The sequence below is a fragment of the Mirounga leonina genome, unplaced genomic scaffold (assembly GCF_011800145.1).
Source record: "Mirounga leonina isolate KUSES-001 unplaced genomic scaffold, KU_Mleo_1.0 Mir_94, whole genome shotgun sequence".
NCBI lineage: Eukaryota > Metazoa > Chordata > Mammalia > Carnivora > Phocidae > Mirounga > Mirounga leonina.
The window spans coordinates 54505506-54529341 of record NW_023270855.1 but is presented as its reverse complement, the minus strand read 5'-3'; the positions used below and the strand labels follow the sequence as shown (position 1 = coordinate 54529341).

Below are 23836 nucleotides of genomic sequence, written 5' to 3'. Positions count from 1 at the left end.
AAGTGATTAGGCTTTTATTTTATTTTTTTAAGATTTTATTTATTTGAGAGAGAGAGAGCATGAGTGGGGGGAGGGGTTGGGGCAGAGGGAGAGGCAGGCTCCCCGCTGAGCAGGGAGCCCTACACAGGGATCAATCCCTGGGATCATGACCTGAACTGAAGGCAGATGCTTAACTGACTGAGCCACCCAGGCGCCCCATGATTAGGCTTTTAAACAATTAATACAGAATTGGCATACTATGGGCAAGAACTAAGTCTTGATGGGAAATGGGAAGTGGTTACTAATAGGCTATTTGCTCCTTACATTTTATCTTTAGTGATACTGGAAAACCCAATGAATTAGCTACAGAACATTTTTCAGTTGTCCATTTTAAGGTGCACAGCATACTTTCTTCGCACATTGTAGACTTCATGTTTTTGGTGCAGAGTTCTAGAGTTCTGGCAAATACTTGGAGTCGTATAACCAACAGCACAGTCACTGTTGCCACCACACCCCCAAATTCCCTTCTGTTTCCCCTTCACCGTCAACCCCACTTCGTACCCCAACTCCTGGCAACCTCCAATTTGTTCTCTGTCACTATGGTTTTGCCTTTTCCAGAAAGTCACATAAATGGAATCACAGAGCACATGGCCTTTTGAATCTGGCTTCTTTCCCTCAGGCCTCTGAGACTTGCTCAAACTGTTGCATCCACAGTTCCATCCTCTGAGGTGTGGTATTCCATGGTATGGATGTACCACAGAGATGGGAGGGGAAAGGAGGGGAGAGAGGGGCAGGCAGCTGCGCAGGACCTTGTGGGCAGAGGGAGGATGTGGGCTTATTATCCTGAGGGAGGTGGGAGCCCTGGAGGGCTGCAGGCAGAGGAGGGACAGGGTCAGACCAACATTTTATTTTATTCGTTTTTTTTGTTTTGTTTTGTTTTGTTTTTTACAGTTTTTATGATGGAACATTTCAAACACACACACAAATAGAGCTGGTAGTGTCATGACCCACCCCCTCAACGACAGAAACAACTGTGCCCATTACTTTGCTCTGATAATTATCGATGTGGAGCTGGCCTTGTTTCTCTCCATGTAGCCATGCTCCTGCTGGACTGTTTTAAGGCAAACTCCAGACAGCGTGTTATTTCACGTGTGAATCCTTTAGCAACAGAGATTCTTTAACTTAGTCCCAAAGCCATGATCACACTTTAAAAAGTGACCATCCTTTCTTCGTGTCATTTGACATCCAGTCAGTGTTCAAGTCCTCATTGATCACAGATGCCTTGTTGGGGTTGGGATCTGGCTGGAATCCAAGCACTGAACGTGGTTGATGGGATCCACCCTTCTGTGGGGTCCCTCTGGCTCATGGGAGGGAGCCCAGGTTCCAGGTAGCTGTGCCTGTCCAGGGGAGCAGTTGTTTGTGGACCTATTTTGAAGACTTAGCTGATGGAATTTGTGGATGGGCCAGATGTGGGGGAAAGAGGGAGAAGAAGGAGAGAGGCAGAAGGGGAGGGAGGGGGGAGAGGGAGGGAGGAGAGCAGAAGGAGACAGAAGGAAGCAAGGAAGGAAGAATGGAAACAGATAAGGGAGAGAAGAGAGGAGAGAGATAAAGGAGGGAGGGAAGGAAGTTGGTTAGGTGATGGGTAGATAGATGGATGAGTGGATGAGTGGATGGAAGGATGGATGATGGGGGAAGGATGGAAAGTTGGATGGATGGGTGTGTGGAAGGGTGATGGAATGAAGGAAGGGAGGGAGAGGGAGCAGTGGAGGTGAAAGGGTAGATCAGGTGGGACACCAAGGTTCTGAGCCAGATCCAGCTGCTCTAGGAGGACCTTGGACTTCCTGGTTTCTTCTTTTGTGGCACACTTTATGAATGTCTTTGCATGCATGTTCCTAGCTTCATTCAGATCGGCTATGTTTGGCTATTTGCTTTGCTCCACTGATTGGTCTACCCTGTGTGTATAAATGCCACAGAGACTCACTTAAGTTCCTATTATAATGTGCCTTTCTAGCTACTCATTTTCGCTGAAATACACAGCCAGTATCTGCTAGCGTAGAACTGTGCACAGGTTATGGGGTTACATTCGCCAGACTGTGTATCATCAGGTTCTTGCAGGACGTGAACTGCAAATCTAGAATTTAGGACTGCCTGAATCTTGTATCAAGTATAATGTTTGTCATGAGCAAGAAAAGACGATTTTCCTTCACAGAAACCACTGACACACTGTTTTCAAATGTCAGCCAGCAATTCTGGCCTCTAAGGCTGATGTTGTCTGCAGACATCTTGCACTGGAACAAAATAACATACTGGATTTGTGGTTTTAATTACATGCTTAGGGAAATCTGATTAATGAAACATGTGGCCAATGTTCAAATGCTTTAGAAATTTTGATTTGCTAAATTCCTAAGTTCATTAAATGGCATTTAAGATTTAGTATCTTCTAAATATTTATGCAACTGGATTAGCTCCCTAGGGCTGCCATAACAAAGTACTGCAGAATGGGTTACTTTGCAGAAATGTATTTTCTCTCTGTTCTCGAGGCTGGAAGTCCAAGATCAAGGTGTCAGCGGGGCTGGTTTCTAGGGACAGTCCTCTTCATAGCTTGCAGACAGCCGTGTCTTCACAAGGCGGAGTGAGAGCAAGAGCTAGTTTCCTTTCCTCTTATAAAGATACTAATCCTATTGGATCAGGGCCCCACTATTATGACTTCCTTTAACCGGAATTACTTCCCTAAAGGTTCCATCTCCAAATACAATCATACTGGGGGGTTAGGGCCTCAACATATGAATTTGGGGGAACACAATTTTGTCTAGGAAAACAACTATTAATTTTTGTTAAGTAAATGTTTAAAAGAGTGTTGCTTAGGGGCGCCTGGGTGGCTCAGTCGGTTAAGTGGCTGCCTTCGGCTCAGGTCATGATCTCAGGGTCCTGGGATCGAGTCCTGAGTCAGGCTCCCCGCTCAGTGGGGAGCCTGCTTCTCCCTCTGCCTCTCCCCCAACTCGTTCTCTCAATCTTGCTCTCATGCTCTCTCAAATATATAAATAAAATCTTAAAAAAAAAATAAAAGAATGTTGCTTAATAGATTTAAGGATTAACACACTGAAAGTCAGACAAGGGTAAGGAGTGGTGGTTGACCCCATCCTACATGAAAGGCTTCAAACAACGGAGTCCAGTTAATGAGCATGTAAGGACTGCAGCAGCCAGAATCATCACTGTCCTCCAAGGATGGGTTAGCGACCACATGATCTGAAGTCTGACCACTGGCCACTGTCTTCCAAGGGGGCTGCATCAGTCTCACAATGTATGGAAGTGTGTCTCCCCACATCTTCACTAATATATTTTTCAGCCTTTTTGAGCTTAATCTGGCAGGTGAAATACATCATAATATTTTCTATTGCATTCTCTCATGACTGAGAAAGTCATTTTAAATTTGTTTTCTGGGAACTTTCTATTTATCCCCTGTGGGGTACGGGGACTTTTTCTTATTGATCCACTGGAGTTCTTCACATATAAAGGAAATCAGGCCTTTATCTATTAGACATGTTACCCATATTTTTTCTCAGTTTGTTGTGAATCTTTTGATTGTTTATGGTATCCTTTTGCCATGTGGGAAATTAAAACTTCTTAATGTAGCAAGATTTTCTGTTTTTCCTTTACGTCCTTTGGGTTTTCATGTCATACAATCTTTAAGGCAACCAACCAGAACAGAATTCTCTTGTGGGTTTCTTTCCCTTGGGAGAGTTCAAAATGTTTTCTCACCCACAGGACCACATATAGACTTGGTTGCTACACTCCAACCGTTTAAGAGACTCTTCTGGAAACTCACAGATTGAATGCCCTCTGGACTTACAACTGCTCTATGATCTGGCACACACACCACTCTCCTCCCCTCCTAGGCCTGGGACAAGCATGACTAATCAATCCCAGGATTTTAGGCAGATGTGACCAGTGGACAGAAGTTGGCCTCAGACCTGCAGCCCCTTTGCCGGTCCTGCTAAGTTCCCTGCTTTGTGCCTTGCAGTGCTGTGAAGCATGGTGTCTCTGGACCTGAAAGGGCTGAAAACCCCATGACTCGTGAAGTGGAGATTAAGGACCCTGAAGGAGACATGAGTAAAAACAAAGGTATGTTGTGCTAGAGTGCACATGGGAAAGAGAAAGGGGCACGGACTCAGCCAAGCCTTTTCATAAAGGAGCACCCCCCACCCCGAGAGTCAGGGCACACTTGTTCCTTGCCTGGGCCCCTGGCTTTGGCTGAGGTGCCTGAAATGGGGGTGGAGGGACAGGCGACTCCTACCTACACTGGATAGGGAATGCAGGCAGCACAGACAAGCTGCTGTCTGAGCAGAGCTCGACCAGTCCTGTGACAGTGGGTGAGGGCCTTGCTCTTTGGAAACCTCATTTGGATCATTTGTACCACAGGACATTGATCATAACACCTCCCTATTAGGACAGCCATGTGGGTAAAGCACCAAGGAACCATTAAATATAGTGTAGATAAAATTATAAATATATATGTGTGTGTGTATATACAATGTAATAATATGTATAGTGCAAATGTAATAAAATATAGTATAGATATAATAATACATATAGTGGGTGTGTATATATATCAAGTACAGATGCAATTGTATATATATAGTACAGATGTAGTAATATATATAGTCCAGATGTAATACAGGCCAGATGTAATAATGTACATAGTGCCGATGTAATAATATATAATACATGTAGTCGGTATAATTGTGTATATATACATAAAGTACAGATGCAATTGTATATATATATGTATTTTATATGCAATTGCATATATGCAATATATATGTGTATTATATATGCAATACAAGAGGCAATTGTGTGTATATATATATGTATATATAGTCCAGATGTAATATAGGCCAGATGTAATAATACAGTGCAGATGTAATAATATAGCAGATGTACTCATATATATATAATGCAGATGCAATTATACGTAATGCAGATGCAACTGAAAATGTATATAATGCAGATATAATATTTCTATAGTACAGACACGAATATATATAATATAGTACAGATATATTGTAATTAAATGCTACTATATATTAACATTTATATTATCTATATATAATAAATACATATAGTGCAGGTGTGTGATAATGATTTTCATCTGTATGTTGTAACCACTTTGCCGCTGGAACAAAGCTCTGGGAGCACCACGAGATAGAGCGTCTTCATTATCTTTCACAGCTGCCCTCTTCCAAGTGCATAAAATGTTGGCAAGAAAGACAGCTTCTACAATCATTCTCAAGTGACAATAATCTTCAGAATCTCATTTTGGTCACTGGGTCAGATTCCTAGGGCTGCCGTAACAAAGTATCCCAGGACGGGTGGTGGAAACAACAGCAACTCCTTCTGGAGGCTGGAAGTCTGATATCCAGGTGTTGGCTGGGTTGGCTCTTCCTGGAGGCTGTGATGGACAATGTGTTCCATGCTCACTGGGCTCCTGGTGGCTCTGGGCAATCCTTGGTGGTCCCTGGTTTACAAACTCATCACGGCAATCTCTGCCTCTACCATTACATGGCCTTTTTCTCTGGGTGTCTTGGTGTTCTCTCCTTTTCCTATAAGGACACCAGTCATTAGATTTAGGGCCAACCCTACATCCAGAATTTCATCTTGGGATCCTCAACTGATTCCACTGCCAAGGCCCTATTTCCAAATAAGGTCATATTCTGAGATTCTGACATGAATTTTGGGGGAGCATCATTCAACCCAATATAGCCAATAAAATATCCCTAACCAGGATGCAGGGGACACCCCTTCACATTTTTGTCCCATTTAAAGCTTCTCCCTTCCCCTGGGCTTCGGGCTGGATGCCTGGAGCAGTGGGGGCAGGGAGGCCCGATGTGCTGCTCTGTCATCTCCTCCATGATGTTTTCCCCTGTTGCCCATTGTAAGCTGGCATGCTGCCTACTGCTAATTCTCCTTGGGGGTGTGTGAGGGGGAACCTCTGAACTATCCTTGCCTTGATGTAGGCTGTCATGGGTTGAACTGTTTCCCCCTGTTATGGTCTGAAAACTTACATCCCTCCAAAACTCATGTTAAAACTTACCCCAACGTGATTATATTAGAAGGTGGGGCCTTTGGGAGGGGATCAGGTCATGAGGGTGAAGCCCACGTGAACTGGATCAATGTCCTTATAGAAGAGGCCCCAGACAGCTCCCTCACCCCTTCTGCCAAGTTAGGACGCAGTGAGAAGCCACTATGAACCAGAAAGCAGGTTCTCACCAGACACTGAATCTGTGGGGACTTCCAGCCCCCACAACTATGAGAAAAAGGTGTCTGTTATTTATACATGTCTTGTCTTGTGCTAGAGCAGAGTCACATGAACGAAGACACGCCCCAACATGAGCACCTCAGGATGTGACTTATTTGGAAAGAGGGCTCATTGTAGATGTGGTCATTCGCATGGGTCCTAACTCAATATGACTGGTGTCCATATGAAAAGGGTCGAGTTGGACAGAGAGAGACACACAGGAGGAATGCCACGTGAAGCTGAGGGCAGAGACTGGGGTGATGCTTCTGTAAGCCAAGGAACTCCAAAGATGGCCAGCAAATCACCAGGAACTAGGAGAGACACATGGAACCCATTCTCCATCATGGCCTCCAAAGGAGCCAACTCTGCCCACATCTTGATCTCAAACTTACATCTCCAGAACTGAGAGAATAGGTTTCTGTTGTTCTGGCCACTCAGTCTGGGGAACTTTGTCACGGCAGCCCTAGCTAATACATAGTTCATGCTCTTTTCTCAGCGCCCACTGGTGACTTTCCTCAGTGTCTGCCTCAGAACACAGATCTCCAGGTTCTTTCTACTGGCTTCCAGGCAAAAGCCTTTAGGAGCCCCTCCCTGAGGTCCATGTCAGTCACAGGGAAAAATCCACGTCCCACAGCAGGTAGACGTGCAGTGTTCTCCCAACCCTGCTGTCTACTCGGCCATTTCCAGCCACCACCTCTCCAGTGGATAAGTTTCAGTCCAACAAAGTCAAGATTCACATCCTCAGTTCCCCAAGAGGGTTTCCAGAATCTTCTCTCACTTGGCCCATGGTTGGGGGGTGATGAGCAACACACTGCACACCAGCTCTCTCCAGAGGAAACCCTCTTCTCTTCTTTCCAGGGGTAAACCATTTCACACCCTTAAAGAAGGTGAGGGATGAAGGGAAACAAACTGGTTTTGAGTCAGCCCCTTTGCCAGTTCCACGTAAGTGGTGGTATCCAGGGTGGTCTGGGTGATGCTGCTGTAACATCCAACCCCAAACCTCAACAGCTTAACACAACACATGCTTGTTTCTTGATTGCATTATGTGTATCTGGCACTAGGGTTCCTCCCTGACATGTGCTTGCACCATTTTTGTGAGGAGAATAGGGTACGGCGAGTCACACACTGGCTCTTAAACCTTCCACCTGGGAGAGACACAAAATAGCCACTTCTCACATTCCACTGACCAAAGTATATGTAGTCTGCTGCATGTAAATTTTACCTTTAAAAAAATCTGTAAGTAATATGGAACTCTAGTTAATGATTCACATGCTAAAGTGTTTAAGGGTGAAATGGATAGATAGCCACAGCTTACTTTGAAATAGATGGAGTGATGAATGGATGTAGAGAGCTGGCTGGACAGAGATGTGATAAAGCAAATGGAGCAAATGCTAGCGCTGTGGAAACCACATGGTGAGTCAGAGGATGTTGGCTATACAGGCCATTCAAGTTTCTTGTATGTGTGAAATTTTTCATAGTAAATTGTTGGGGGTGGGTAAGGAAAAGTAAGAAAGAGAAAGCATGAATGGGCTGGTGTTGGCCATGTGACTTTACCTGACGAGTGGGATTAATTCAACCTCAGCCATTCAAGCCCAAAGAGGACACTCCTCCCCCAAAGTTAATAAAGACATTTGCCACAAACTCTGGTGGCTGTTTGCAGTTACTCCTGGACTGTGGACCATTCATCGAGATGGAGAAGTCCTTCTGAGACTATCAAAACATGGGCCAGGCCACGAGACCCCAGTAACCATCCCTGAATTTTTTCGGGAGTCAGTCAGCCGATTTGGGACATATCCAGCCCTTGCAACAAAGAACAGTGAGCAGTGGGAAGTTCTGAATTTCAACCAGTACTATGAGGCTTGTCGGAAGGCTGCAAGAGCCATGATCAAGGTAAATGAGTTGTTCATTCATTCATTCATCACTTAGTCAATCATTCATTCTACATACACATACCTATGGTATAAAATGCACGAGACACCATAAGACATGAAGGTTAACCAGTGAGAATTTTCCCTTTAATCCTTGACCCCTTCCCTTATGGAGGCAGCCACGTTGCCAGTTTTTTGTAAATCCTTTTGGGGAATAAATTGTGTGTATATATTATAAAATTTCTCTACATGCAAATTTTTACACACATGGTAGCCTACTCTACCCATGATTCTGCATCTTGCTATTTTTTTGCTTTTTTTTTTTTTTTTTAAGATTTTACCTATTTATTTGAGAAAGAGAGAAAGAGAACACAAGCAGGGGGAGGGGCAGAGGGACAAGCAGACTCCCTGCTGAGCACGGAGCTCAACTCAGGGCTTGATCCCAGGACCCAGAGATCATGACCTGAGCCGAAGTTAGATGCTTAACTAACTGAGCCACCCAGGCGCCCCACATCTTGCTTTTTAAAATCTCTATGTGTTAGTTAGCTACTGCTGCATAACAAATTACTCCAAAATTTAGTTGCAGGGTCTCTCACGAGGCTGTAGTCAAGCTGTCCATCTGAAGGCTTGACTAGGGCCAGAGGGTCCACTTGTAAGCTTCCTTACATGGCTCACTATTGGCAGGAGGCCTTGGTTCCTTGTTCCCTGGCCTTCTCCATTGGGCTGAGTGTCCTCAGACTATGGCAGCCCAGAATGAGTGATCCAAAAGAGAGCATGAACAAAATGGGAACCATATCTTCTGATAGCTTCCATAACTCAATCTCAGTGGTGACATACTATCCCTTCTTCCATAGTCTACTGGTTACACAGACCAGCCTTGACACAATGTGGGAGGGGATTATACAGGAACACAAACCCCAAGAGGTGAGAATCATTGGGGACCATCTTGGAGGCTGGCTACCACACTCTGAGATCCTTCCACATTGATTCACTAAAAACAAATCCAAACTCTTTTCAATGACTGCAAATATATATGTAACAATATTGGCATAACCAGCCCCCTACTGGTGGGTACTGATGGTGTTTCCAGGCTTTGCTACCATATACGGAGCCACAGAGAACCTTCTTTGAACAATGAATTCTTATAGAAATAGTGCCTCTATATGCCCACAGTGTGTGAGAGAATCTGCTTACCTATTATTCTTGCCAACATCATATTATAAAAAATGTTCATATTGTCTACTTTGATAGGTATGTTAGGCAGAATTCTACAATGACCCCCCCACCAGATTCCCAACCCCTGGCATATTCACACTGTATAGACAGAGTCCCCCCTTTGAGTATGGGCAGGACTTGTGACTATGATGGGATTTTCCTCCTGTGGTGGCAAAGGTGAAGAGATTTTGCAGATGAAATTAAGTTCCCTGATAAGCTGACTTTGAGTTCATCAAAACAGCAAATACTCTGGTGGGCCTGACCCAATCAGGAAAACCATTAAAAGAAAGATTTTTCTCCTGGCATTGAGGAAGCACATTGCCATGTGGTGGACAGGGCTATGTGGCAGGGCACAACAGACCACCTCTAGGAAAGTAGTCCTCAGCTGACAGCTAGGAAGAAAACAGGACCATTTAAACCACAAGGAAATGAATAATCCAAACAATCCCACACAAAAGTGTGGGAGAAGATCCTCAAGCTTCAGAGGAGACCACAGTCCCTGCAGATATCTTAGTATATGTGCTGCCGAAGCAAGCACTCCCTGCAGATATCTTTTTTTTTTTTTAAGATTTTATTTATTTATTTGAGAGAGAGAGAATGAGAGAGACAGAGAGCACATGAGAGAGGGGAGGGTGAGAGGGAGAAGCAGACTCCCTGACGAGCAGGGAGCCTGATTCCCTGCAGATATCTTAACTGCAGATTCAGGAGATCCTAAGCAGAGGACCCAGTTAAGCTGTCCCCAGACTCCTGACCTATGGAAACTGCAATAATAAATGTGTGTTGTTTTAAACTGTTAAGTTTGTGGTGCTATGTTATGCAGCAATAGATAATGAATATGATAGGTATCTCCTATTATAAAAGGGAATACCTGGTGGTTTTGATTTATAGGAAATGCTGTCACATTTTGACCCAGACCTGAGTTCCTCTCTCCTCTCCCCCTGACACCCATGTGTCTTCACCGAGAGATGGTGAGAACTGTCATCAGAACTGTTAGGACTGAGTTTCTGCTTGTCTGCCCCACTACAGTGCTGTGATTAGTTCACCTCTCCTGAGAGATGATCCTCTTTGGCTGTCCTTAGATCTGGGGATTCAAAGATCCCTGCTCTTCTAATCCTCAAGGATCTAAACAGTAATAAATCCATTTATCTACATATTAATAGAGACTGTCTACCTGCAAAGAAGATAGCCTGTTTGTTACTAAGCCGTAATACTTGTTATCATGTTCTGAATATCTTCCAAATGCTTACATTTTCCCCAAGAACAGTGGGTCATTGCCAGCCTTGCCCCATATGACTAAAAGAGCCAACAAAGTTAGAGTTTCCCAAAACTCCATGTAGTCACATTGGGAAAAGCCAGCATTGAGCCTAAAATCTGGGGTGTGTCAAAACCTGGGCTTCCCCCAAGGAGGATCACCTTCATGTCTGGGTTTCCTGGTTCATCCTCAAATACATTCAGATCAAGGCTACACCTTTATTTCTTTTTAAAGATTTATTTATTTGAGACAGAGAGAGCACAAGCAGGGAGAGTAGCAGGCAGAGGGAGAGGGAGAAGTAGGCTCCCTGTGGAGCAGGGAGTCTGACGTGGGGCTTGATCTCAGAACCCAGGGATCATGACCTGAGCCAAAGGCAGATGCTTAACCCACTGAGCCACCCAGTTGCCCCAAGGCTACACCTTTAAAAGTGCAATTTATCACCACTTCAGGCTTTCACTCTTGGAGTACTTTTGTTATTACAAATAAAAATAAATTCACACCTATTAAGATGGCCATTATCTTAAAAAAAAAAGAACAAAATAATAAGTATCAGTGAGGATATGAAGAAACCAGGGCCCTTGTGCATTGCTGGTGGGAATGTAGAATGGTGCGGCCATTATGGAAGACAGTGTGGTGGTTTCTTAAAAGATTAAACACAGAATTACCATATGACCCAAAAATTCCCCAAAAAAATTCAAAGCAAGGACTCAAATAGATACTTGTACACAATGTTCACAGCAGCATTATTAACTACAGTCAAAATGTGGAGGCAACCAAGTGTCCACTGGTGGATGAATGGATAAGACAGTGTGGTCCATCCATACAACAAATTATTATTCGGTCTAACAACGGAAGGACATTCTGACACCTGCCACAATGTGGATGGACCTTGAGGACACTCTGCTCAGTGAGAGGAGCTAGACCTAGAAGGACATATGCTGCAGGACCCCAGTCCCAGGATGTCCCCAGAGGAGTCCCATCCACAGAGACAGAGAGGAGATGGTGGGAGCCAGGGCTGGGTCAGGGGGTGGGGAGTCCATGCTTCATGGGGGCAGAGTCTCAGTTTGGGGAGATGGAAAGTTCTGGAGATAGATGGTGGTGACAATTGCACAACAGTGTGAGTGTGCTTCATGCCACTGAGCTGTGCACTAAAAATTGCTATGTATAGTTTACCACAATAAAAAAAAAATACATACAAACAAGAAAAAATAAATGGTACGTTGTGTAGAGGGAGGCAAACCAGCCTCCCAACAGTCACAAAAATATCACACCCCCAATTTTAGGTTCAACACTGGCTTTTCCCAATGTGACCTCATGGGCTTTGGAGTCTGCTTTCACACATCCCAGTGAGCAGATTCCACCCAGAAATAAAACATCTTTGTATTTCTGCTTTCTGTTTGTTTTTGCCTTCCCAGCTGGGCCTGCAGCGTTTCCACGGAGTTGGCATCCTGGGGTTTAACTCCATTGAGTGGTTTATTGCTTCTCTTGGTTCCATCTTAGCAGGGTAAGACTGTGGGCTTGGTTGACTCTAAATGTGGGCAAGCCGCTACTCTGGGCTAGCAGCCCTGGGCTGGCTCTGACTGAGATGTGATCGGGGATTTCGGGTGCAACCCCAGGTTAGAAGGCAAGACAGACACACCAACCAATCAATCTGATAAAGGACTAGCATCTTTATATATAAGGTATATATAGTGTATATAAGGTGCTTCTATAACTGAGTAATAAAAAGACAAAAGGAGGGGCAGCTGGCTGGCTGTCAGTAGAGCATGTGACTCTTGATCTCAGGGTCATGAGTTTGAGCCCCATGTTGGGCGTAGAGATTACTTTAAAAAATCTTTAAAGAAAAAAAAGAAAGATTTTAAATAAGCAAATGACTTGAACAGAAAGCTCACAAAGGGAAGTAGCCAACAAGCGCTAGAAGAGATGCTGGACATCATTAACCATCAGGGAAATGCAAATTTGAAAAACAGAATGGTTAAAGGCAAGAACAAAAGGCAGCAAAATGAAGGGAACAGGGCTGAGCGGGGGTCCAAATCCCACCTCTAGCATCTATTGCCGTGGGACCCTGAACCAGTGACTTCACTGCCCTGAGGCTCACTTTCCTCATCTTTAAAATGGGATGCTGTGAGGGCTCTGTGATCGGCCATCACAATGGCATTATAGGACTTGCTGCTTTCATCACCCTTATTTTGTTGCTTCATTTCATCATGGTTAAGTTGTGGAGGGAGGGAAGCTGGTACCAAGGCTGCAAACTCAGAACTTGTCTATAGAGCTTTCCCCTCCCCCCACCTTCCAGGACATTCCCACCTTAAGATGTGGGTGTGTGTGCACATGCACACGCACATGTGTTTTCTTTTCCCAGGGGTCTTTGTGTTGGTATTTATGCCACCAACTCTGCGGAGGCTTGTCAGTACGTCATTACTCATGCCAAAGTGAACGTCCTGCTGGTTGAGAATGACCTACAGTTAAAGAAAATCCTTTCGGTAAAGCCCAAACCTAACCACTGCCCACCAGTCACCCAGGGGGATTGCAGGGCTCTGACTACCTGTCCTGTTGCTCCCAGGTGGATGCTAATGATAGGTGGGGTGGTGGGGCTGGCTCCATTCTTGGGTTCAGTAAGTGTCTGTCCTCCACGGCTACTTTGGTATAACTAGGGGGAGCAGGGTGGAGTGGCAGGGATCTAATTTCCAATTTGTATTAAGTTCATTTCCTCCTAAGCTTCTATTTTTTTTAAATGCTCTTTATTTATTTTATTTTTTATTTAAAAAAATTTTTTTAAGTAGGCTCCCTGCCCAGCATGTAAGCTTCTATTTTTAAAATGTGTTTATGTATTATTTTATATATAGCCCACTGTTTATTTTCTTTTAGAAATGTAATTATTTTGAGGCTTACACCCCCTTGTAATTGTCATTTTTAAAATAACTGTCATCATTTCTGAAATGCTTCTGGCTTTCTCTTCTATTTCTTTCCTAAGTTCTACTACTCCCTGTTTCACCTCTTTCTGGTATGGCTCTCTCTTCCCTCAGTGCTTGTATGTTGCTTTGTGTTCTTCCTTTTCAGCTGTGTTTACTTTGTTATGTTTTAAATCTTATGTTGGAATGTTGGGTGGCAATTTTCCTTTGCTTTGTGGTGACTTTTCTTTACGTACAAAATTTGGCTCCCTTCTTACTCCCTTTTTTTTTCTTGTAGTATCTTCATATGGATGTTGTAGAAAGTTTTTCAGTTACTAGTGTTTGAATGAGCTGCAATTTCCTGACCCAGCTTTTGGCAGGAGGATCCCATGGGGAGAGGAGTCCTCAGGAGGGTGAGCCTAGGTGGCCAGATTCACCATTCAGCCCAAGGGCCCTGTGGCTGTTGCATCAATATCGTATTTCTGAGTTACACACTTCTCTACTTTTTAATGTCTCTGGAGTTGAGATGTGTCTTGCTGTCAATGGCATCCTCCAATCATCATTGGTCATGTTTTCCGACATTTTAATATCTCTGAAGTTAGGGTAGACTTTCCAGACCCGTGAAATCCAGCTAGACTCAATGAAATAGAACACTCTGCCACCAAGCCTACTTGGACACCTAATTCCTGTCCTGGTTCAGGAAGAAGAGACTTCTCCCTCCAGCCTTGAGCTTTCTGAAAGTGCTTTCTTAAGTGAAGCCTCTACGGTTCCCCATACTCATGTCATTCCCTATTTTTTCTGCTCATAGGAGGACAAACTGTGGGATGGGTGGTGGGTGAAGAGTGGGTCCTTTTTGCCAAATATTGGCTTACAATTTGGGTTTTTCCACCATTGGAAAATACCGCATACACTTTGTATGCAAGATTCAAAGCCAGGCTTCTGACATGCTCCTCCCAAACTGGATATTTAGTTCTGCTTGGAAATCTTTTATTCTAGGCAATACCCATGGCTTACAGCCCTCCACTCTTCAGTGATTCCCTGCCTCCTTAGAATAAACTCCAGACTCCTTGCCACTGCCTTCAAGGTGTGGCCAACCTGGCCCTCACCATCCTTTCCTGCCTCCATCCCTAATCCTCTCCTTCCATCCTCATCCTAGCCATCCGAGACTTTATATATTCCTCAAACATCCCTCGCCATTGCCTGCTCCAAGCTTTCTGGATGTCGGTTCCCTCTCTCTCTAGAAACCTCCTGTCCAAATATTACTAGAGCTTCTGTCCTCTTCTCTCAAGCCACGCTGGAGACTTGGTTATAATTATAATTACCATACCGGATGTTGGAAGTGACTTTGTCATTGGATTGGCTAGACATGTTGTAGAGGCACCCCTCTTCCTTTGCATCAACAGGGTACCAGAATCCTGCAGGTGTGGTCAACTGAGCCTTAGAGCCCTCAGTATAGGTAGAAAGTCCTGACCTTGTCCAGGTTCCAGTCACCTTCACAGAGGATTTTTGTTGCCTAACTCTAGCTAGGAGGTTAGCTGGATCCTGGGTGCACAGTGCAAGGGGCAGGCTCACGGACCAACAACCACGACTCTGTGAGGGTAGCAAGACTCAGGAGGCTATTGTCTTCATAGGCCTTGAAGTGTTGGAGGCTACTGATACAGAGCACAAAGAACCCCATCCTAAAATTAGGTCGTGTCCTGTCAGTCAGGACAAAGAACAGTGTTGTATGGGCTGGGCAGGGGAAAGAAAAGAGGCTGGGGTCACTGTAGGAGATTGCTTAGGAAGGGCATCCACCCTCAGTCTCTCCCAAGGCCATGAGGCCCACATGGAACTTTCTTTCAGATTCCGCAGAGCAGAATGGAGACCCTAAAGGTGATCATCCAGTACAAGCTGCCAATGAAGGAGAGCAATAATAACCTGTACTCTGTAAGTGTGGGAGGGGGCCACTGAGTCAAGGGGAAGGTGGTCCCCACAAGGCAGACAGATGGGGCCTTTAGGGCCTTCCTTTTTCTTCCTGACGTGAAGGGTCTGCTTTATGGGAAGATGTCTGTTCTGGTTATTTATTGCTGTGAAACAAATCTCCCCCAAAATTGGTGGCCTAAGACAACAAAAATCATTTTTTTTTTTTTTAGAACATTAAGGCAACTGAAAAAATACTACATCACTGAAAATTAGGTGTGTGAAAACCCACAGCATTAGGTTTAAATATTTACTTGATATCCAAACCAGAATTTGTTGTAATTTTCCTTTGGCTTTAATATGTGCCATGTCATCAATAACAGTGTCACTAAAACCATGAACCATTGTTTAATATGAACAAATATGAATACGGGGCTGAGCATTTCTGCCATGGCTCAGACCAGCTGCCCTGGTAGAGCCTGTCTTTATTTAAATTTTTGATATTTCAAAAAAAAATTTTTTTGATATTTCATTCATCATAGATTTTTTCTTTTGGCGTGGTTAGTGACTTAAAATATATTGCATTAAAATATTTTTTCTCTTGATTGCCAAAGGTTTGTTGTCCTTTTGTTTTATCTTGTTGTTTGCATTTCCTTGAATTTTGCACCGGAAGCTAAGTCCCTAGTCCTCACTTTGGTCCGGACCCTGCGGCTGGGGCTCCTCCTGTCCCTCCCTCTTTGTGGCCTCTCCAGCATGGTGACCTCGAGCTCTCTGGACTTACTCCTGGCTCAGATCTCTACAGAGAACATCGAGAGAGAGAGAGAGAGAGAGAGAGGCCAGGTGGAAGGTGTCTTGCCTTTAACAAGCTACTCTTGGAAATCACACACCATCGCTTCCGACATACTGTGCCCATCAAGGCTGACCGGAAGCTCTGCTGGGAAATGGAGGGTCTGGGGTGGGGACCTAGACCGCCTCTTACTGAAGGATGGGCAAGGCCACTGAAGAGTGTGTGACACCATAAATGCTGTCACAATCATGTTTTGAAAAGGCACTCTGCCTCAGGGTGTTCTATTTTTTATTTTTTAAAGATTTTTTATTTATTTACTTGAGAGAGAGAGAGCGCACACAAGAGGGAGAAGCAGGCTCCCCGCTGAGTGGAGAGCCCAATGTGGGGCTCGATCCCAGGACCCCAGGATCATGACCTGAGCCAAAGGCAGATGTTTAATGACTGAGCCACCCAGGCGCCCCTAAAATATTATTTATTTATTTATTTATTTGACAGAGACACAGCGAGAGAGGGAACACAAGCAGGAGGAGTGGGAGAGGGAGAAGCAGGCTTCCCACTGAGCAGGGAGCCCGATGCGGGGCTCGATCCCAGGACCCTGGGATCATGACCTGAGCCGAAGGCAGACGCTTAACCAACTGAGCCGCCCAGGCGCCCCTGCCTCAGGGTGTTTTAGTCAGGAAATGTTTCGGTACAAGCAACAGAGACCCACTTTAGCCAGAATAGGGGTTCTGTGTGTAAGGATACACTGCATTAACTCACAGAAGCCAGGGAAGGCTTGTGAGGGACAAGGACAAGTTCCTGTTAATGTCCATGAGATGAGACCCTCAAACTCACGACTCAAATCAAAAGTCCCGCAATGTCACAGAGTTTATTTGGTTTGCCCTCCATGCAGGTGGGACAAAAGGTGCCCATGATCCTTTCTGGCCGACCAAAACCCTTGACAGCTTTCGTACCTACCAGAAAACACTCAAATATTAAAACCAGGATGATGAATAATTAAGGAAGAAAACTGATCAGAATCAAAGACTTTTTTGAAGTCTTTTGGATACCTCAAAAGAACTCCTTTGTTAGCAACACTACTTAGAGTAGGATTTCTCAACCTCATTGCGATGGACATTTGGGGTGGATAATTCTTTGTTGTGGGGCCGTCACGTGCATTGCAGGATGCCGAGCGGCGCCCCTGGCCTCCACCCACTAGATGCCAGCAACACCCTCCCTGCTGAACCAACCAGAAATGCCCTCGGACATGACCTGATGTCACAGGGCCAGCATCACCCCGGTTCCACTTCTGGAGGATGCTGTGTGCCCTCCATCTTGAATTCAGGGCACTGCCCTCATCCAGAGACTTGCTGGGGGCTCAGTGGTAGAATTTTCGCAGGTCCTGTGTGATTCTCAGTTCATACAACCCAACAGTTCCTTTTGAGGCGTCGTATTGGAAGGTCAATAAGAGCACAGGCTTCGGAGTGTGACCATATTGGTTTAGACTGCTAGTTCCTGTTTACTTGCTGTGTGACCTCAGGCAACTCCTGGGGCTACATCTTGACTCATTCATGTCCAGATGACTCATTCCAGTCCCAGCACTTCTAGCAAAAGCCCTGACCTTCACTATGACTGGACCAGCTGCGGTCACATGTCCAGACCCAGTAGCCTGCCAGGAAGTGAAGGAGGAGAAGCAAACATTTTAAGGCTTTTGTAAGAGGTATCAGGACTGGTGACCCTAAGCCTTCCCTCTTGCTGGCAATCATGCTTTAGAGAAGCTGATGGTGCAAGACCTGACTAGGGAAGGGGACTCCTGGCGTGTTGAGGCTTACCCTCACTTCCCAAGTCCCCATCCTCTGCCTGTCTTTTCTTTCCACAGTGGAATGATTTCATGGAACTTGGCAACAGCATCCCCGATTCCCAGCTGGACGAGATCATGGAAAGCCAGAGGGCTAATCAGTGCGCTATGATCATCTACACTTCTGGGACCTTAGGCAATCCCAAGGGAGTAATGCTTAGCCATGACAACGTAAGTGCTGTCTCTGCCCATGGTGATGAACCTCGCAGCACCCAGAGTCCCTGCACATGGGCCAGCGGCCCTCCGGCTCTTTCTATTCGTGACCCACAGTGGGCAGGGTGGCGTTCAGGGGTCTGGCACACCATGGCTCCCTAGCCAGCAAAGCACGGAGAGTCAGGCAAAAACTTCCAAGAGGGCAGCACAGTGCAGGGGCGGAGATTAGGGACTTGAGAGCAGACCTGTGTTCAAATCCTGCCTTGTGTTCTTGGGCCAGACACCTAACCTCTCCAAACCTCCATTTGCACATCTGTAAAATGGGACAGTCCCTGCCCCTGGGCTGCTTTGAAAATAAAGAGTTAATATATTTGTAGAGAGCACAGAACAGTGTTCAATAATAAAACAAGCAGGTGAAAGAGCAGAATATACATTCTGTGTTTTGGAAGTAAAGCAGAAGTTGATGTTTTGGTTACTCAAGAAGGGCTGCATGTCTGGGAAAGACATATATATGTTTGGATGGAGTCCACAGGTGATAGTACTTTAGACCACTGTTATAGAAAAATAAGGGAACAGATCCTAAAAGATCCCATTTCTATAAAACTCTAAAAAATGCAAACTTATCCGTAGGGACAGAAAGCAGACCCGGAGCTGCCTGGGTGGGGGGAGGGTGGCAAAGGGAGGCATGACAGAGGGGTGACATCATGTTCACTATCTGGAGGCTGGTGATGGTTTCACGGGTGGAGACAAATGTCAGGGGGTGTCAAACTCTCTGTATGTCAGTTACACCTCAATAAAGCTGTTAAAAACAAAAAAAAAGAGCAGGAGAGACAGTCACAGCTCAGTACATGCCAGGCACTGTTCCGAGAGCTTTACACTTAGTAAATCCTCACGGCAAGCCTCCCGATTCTACCAGGCTCCTTTTACAGGTGGAAAAACTGGAGTCCAGAGAGGTTCTATAACTTGGCCCCGCTCACAGAGAGAGCAACGTGCTGGAGACTGAACCCAAGCAGGCAGGCTGGTTTCACGGCACACATTCTTTCTTAAAAGATTTATTGATTCATTTGAGAGAGTGGGGGGAGGGGCAGAGCGTGAGCGAACCTCAAGCAGACTCCCCGCTGAGCGTGGAGCCCGACGCAGGGCTCGATCTCACCACCCATGAGATGATGACCTGAGCCGAAACTGAGAGTCGGACGCGTAACCGGCTGAGCCCCCTGGGTGCCCCTCACAGTGCACATTTTTAAAGACACCGTAGCTCTGCGCAGCTGATGTGTCAAACTGTCTGGCAATGCGATGCAAACATTTTAAAGTCAGTTGCAGAGGAGTATACGCACAGCAAAATATGCTTTTCATTAAAAACTAAGAAGCGGCAGCAAGCAATGCGCACATGCGTGCATTTTAAGAGCAGGAAAGTGTCCGGCAGGACATGCACCCGACTGGCAACAGTGGTTTTCCTTCAGAAAGATCGCTGGCTTTTCAACGAGGATTCTCCTCCCAGCCTGGATTAATAGTTATCGGACACACTAGCCTTTGCACTGGCTGTTCCCTCTGCATGCTCCCTTTGCCAGAGAGCCGCCCGGCTTGTTGCTTCTCCTCCTTCAGATCCCCGCTCACATGTTACCTCCTCCATGAAGCCCTCCTGGACTCCCATGTTTAAAAGGGCAAACAAGAACAAACCACTCTGTTCGCTTCTAAACCCCCTCTGGCTGCTGCTTTTCTCACCGTGACAATATTGTAGAGTCACCTGTTTCTTGAGCACATCAGCTCCTCAAGGACAGGGCTTGTCGCTCCCGTCACGGCCGTGTCTCCAGCACCTGATGCGCAGGAGGACGCTATCCGCTTCTATCTGCTGAGCGAGTAAATGAATGACAGGAATCTCATCAGACCCTCAGCCTGCCCTGGCTGGCGTCTCTCCTCCTAGTGACTTCATGGGCGGTAAGAGAGTCTCCTGCCGTCAGGGTGATGGGGACATGCCCTGGAGCAAGGCTGCCTGGCTCCGAATCCCGGCTCTCCCACCTGCCAGCCGCGTGACCTAGGACAAGTTCCTCATCTTCTCTGGGCCTCCGTCTCCCCATCTGTAAGATGGGAGACGAGAATGGCTTCTGCCCTCTCAGAGCCGCCTCACAGAGTGAATGATCCCACATCCTGTGTCAGTTAATGGATGCCACGTAAGAAGCTGTCCTACGACTCAAAGACTTAAAGCCCGGGGGCGGGTGACTTCTGGGTCTGGGGCTGAGGCAGAGGCCTGGGCTCAGCAGGGAGTTTCTCCCATCCCAGCTGGTGCCAGGGCTGGGCCAGCGGAAGGGCGGCACTCACCTGTCTCACGTGGCCCAGGGTCCCCCACGGGGCGGGGGCTCCAGGGCTGTGGAACTTCATGTGGTGGCTGCCCCCGCCCCCCGCCCAGAGCGAGCACCCCCGAGACAAAGGTGGAGGCTCGATGTCTGAAGCTACCCAGGGTCACTCCTGCTCCTTCTTTTGAAGGCTCACACCTTCAAAACAGCCCCATGGAGGGAGAGGACAGCAGACTCCAGCTCCGGGGGGCGGCGTCGCGGGGACCCCGCAGCATAAGCAGGAACGCCCGGCGCGCAGTGAGCCACGCAGGGCTGGCTGTTCGTGTTTGTAAGGCACCACCATCTTTAGACAGGAAGTCAAAGCCAGCCCAATACTCTCCACGCGCATCAACAGTTCAAAGTTGCTCCCGTTCCCAGGGCGCTTTGCGCCACGCTGAGCTAGGCACCTGTTTACCCTCGCTAAACCCCTCGCCAGGAGGTCAGGTGTCACTAACCCCGGTCACAGACAGGGAAACTGAGGCTCAGAGAGGGAAAATGACGTGCTCCACGTCCACGAGCCAGGACCCGAACCCGGGAGCGTCAACAGCCCTGGATGCATCACAGTCTACACACGCCAAGCCCCTTCCCTCAACAAACGGGTGCTGGGTGCCTCAGAGCACTGGCTGTCAGTGACAGGGCTACGGGGAGAGAAGTAAAATCCCTCCCTCCTGAGGCCCAGAGGGAGAAGTGACTCTGGTCCCGAGGGCTCGCTCTGGGCCGGTGCTTTGCAGACTCCACCCTACTTACATAGCCCTTCTGTCTCCTCGCTCAGTCAACAAAAACGTGTCCGAGTCCCTACTTCGTGCTGGGGACACAGCACTGAACCAAACAGGCCCAATCAGGGCCCTCGGAAAGACAGGGAGCGAGCAAATAAAACCACGCGGGTTGCGGCGACGGCACCTAGAGACTTAGACGACGGCAACTTCAGTTTGTGAGATGTGACACAGCCTCTCGGAGGTGGCATGGCATTCAAGCAGAAATGTTCTTTCGAGAAAGACTCAGTCGCGGGGCAAGCTGGAGGAAGAGCATTGTCCAAGCAGAGGCAACAGCCTGTGCAAAGGCCCTGAGGCAGGACCATGCCTTGTGTGTGAGAGGAACAGTGTGGAGGCCTGTGTGGCTGGGTTAATGAGGTAACCGTTTGCCCAAGATGGATGACATCAGTGAGAAATACAGACTGCAAAATTATACCGCTGCTAAAACGACACATCGAGGCATGTGCTGGAGAAGGAAAAACATGCATATGCTAATTGTTGGGTGTTTGTGTGATGGGATTATGGGTGGCCTTTTGGTTTGTCGGACCCGAGAAGCCCCTGTGCCCATTTTACAGGTGAGCAAAGAGCCCACAGTCACTGAGCTAGCAAACGGTGGAGCCAGGATTGGATCCTGGGCCACTTACTGAATCCGTTAGATTTCTGACTGTGCATATAGACGTTGCGATTCTAGGCTCTGTTGTTGGATCCAAGGGGGTCAGTTCAACCCCCAAAGCTGCCCACTACCTTTTACAGTTCCTCCTGGCCTTAGGCAAGTTCGTTAACCACTCTGGGCTTTTGTTTCTCCATCTGTAAAGTATAAAGGATCGTAGTTACCGACCCAGCATGTGATGACTTCATGTTTGGAAATCATGAGAGCAGGGCCCAGCACACAGTAGGTGTGTTGTAAGTGTTTGTTAAGTAATTGCATTTAAATGGCCCTCCAGCGAGGACGAGATGGGGGGGCCCCCCTGGATCATAAGCCTGACTTGTGTTCTAGATCACGTGGACAGCGAGCACAGTGGCAAGGAACAGTGGCCTGTCTTGCGCCTCAGAAAAGCAGGAGGTGGTGGTCAGCTACCTTCCCCTCAGCCACATTGCAGCTCAAATGATGGATATCTGGATACCCATGAAGATCGGAGCTTTCACCTACTTTGCTCAATCAGATGCTCTCAAAGTAAGGCTGAGGGCAGCCTGGGGTCAGTGGATAGTTCCGTTAAGCCCCTTGATCCAGGGGTTCCTTCTCTCTCCTCATCTTATGCTCCATTTAGGAGCAATGAAAACAGCTGACCACATGCTTTTAGTTTTTATCTTTACCCAAGTCAGGGCATCCACATATGGGTGTATGGATTGTGCACTGAACAATCCAAAACTAAGATGTGACTGGTATTGAAAGCAGAATGTGTGTGGGGGGTTTTTTGTTTTTTTTTTCTTAAGTCAGCATTCCCAGCACCCAAAAAGCTCCAAAAACCAAACCCATCTCAAGGCCCTTAACCACATCTCCTCCTTGTCATTTTGTTTTCTGCTTCAGTATCTCCTTGGACCCTCTCCCCACCCCCCCACTCCACCCCAGTGCTCAGTGTCTGGGATGTTGTAGCCACTCGATAAATACGTTCTTCTCTGGCTGATTGTGTAACATGCACCCACGCACCTTCGGGACTGAGAAGTTCCCCCCCCCATACCCTTATCATCTCCAAAAACCATCAACAGTTTCCAAACGACCAACAGAACACGCAGCGGGTGATAAAGGTATCTTTTAACGTTTTAAGAAACTGCCAGACTGTTTCCAAAGTGGCTGCCCCATTTCATGCCCCCCTCCCCCTCCAGAGCCTGTAAGAGGCCCAGCTCCTCCCCATCTTCATTGACACGGGGCTGCTGCCCACGCCACTGCTTCTCAAAGTGGGTGGGAGGCACCACCCCTCATGACGAACGGTGGCGAGCGCCTCCTCATGGGCTTGGTGGCCGGCTGTTGACCTTCTTTGGGAGAAAAGTGTTTGTGCCAACCTTTTGTTCATTTCACAATGTGGCTGCATCTCTTCTTATGGTTGCTCTTGACCAAATATCCGTTTGCCAACACCTTCTCCCAGTGGCGTGTCTTTTCATTTTTAACTCTGATGAAGTCTTTCTCTTTTCTTTCATGAGTGTGGTGCCATATGCAAGAGGCCCTTGTCCGCCCCGGGGCCACAGAGGTCTCTGTCATGTGCCCCACAGAGCCTCTGGTTTTAGCTCTCACGCCTGGGTCTGGGCTCCATCCTGAGTTCACTTTTGCCTGTAGTGAGAAGACACTAAACAGAGTTCTTGCTTTTATTTTTCAGGACAGGACTAGCCTTCCCTCCGCTGAGTTTCATGGGCACTCTCACTGACTGTGAATTGCTCATAAATGTAGAGATTCATGTTTGGATTTTCTATTCTGTCCCGTTGAACCGTATGTCAAGCCTTACATCCAAACCGCACTGGTGGGACTTCTCTGGCTTGCTGGCACGATGCCCACCTTGCCCTGGTTTGCCTGAGACATTCCCAGTTTTATGACTGAAAATCCCACCTTCTAGGAACTCCCCGGGTTCTGAGCAAACCAGGATGG

At 46.8% G+C, this 23836-nt stretch overlaps 1 protein-coding gene across 1 annotated transcript in view; it reads left to right on the top strand.

Annotated features, from left to right (window-relative positions):
* The window catches only part of LOC118005683 (long-chain-fatty-acid--CoA ligase ACSBG2-like), a 57665-nt gene that overhangs the window by 25866 nt on the left and 7963 nt on the right, over positions 1–23836 (top strand). Inside the window, exons 2-8 of the mRNA XM_034997714.1 lie at positions 4001–4101; positions 7935–8164; positions 12025–12113; positions 12972–13092; positions 15343–15426; positions 18045–18194; positions 22256–22432. Coding sequence (XP_034853605.1) covers positions 4047–4101; positions 7935–8164; positions 12025–12113; positions 12972–13092; positions 15343–15426; positions 18045–18194; positions 22256–22432 — 906 coding nt within the window. The 5' untranslated portion in view covers positions 4001–4046. The remainder of the gene's footprint in view (positions 1–4000; positions 4102–7934; positions 8165–12024; positions 12114–12971; positions 13093–15342; positions 15427–18044; positions 18195–22255; positions 22433–23836) is intronic.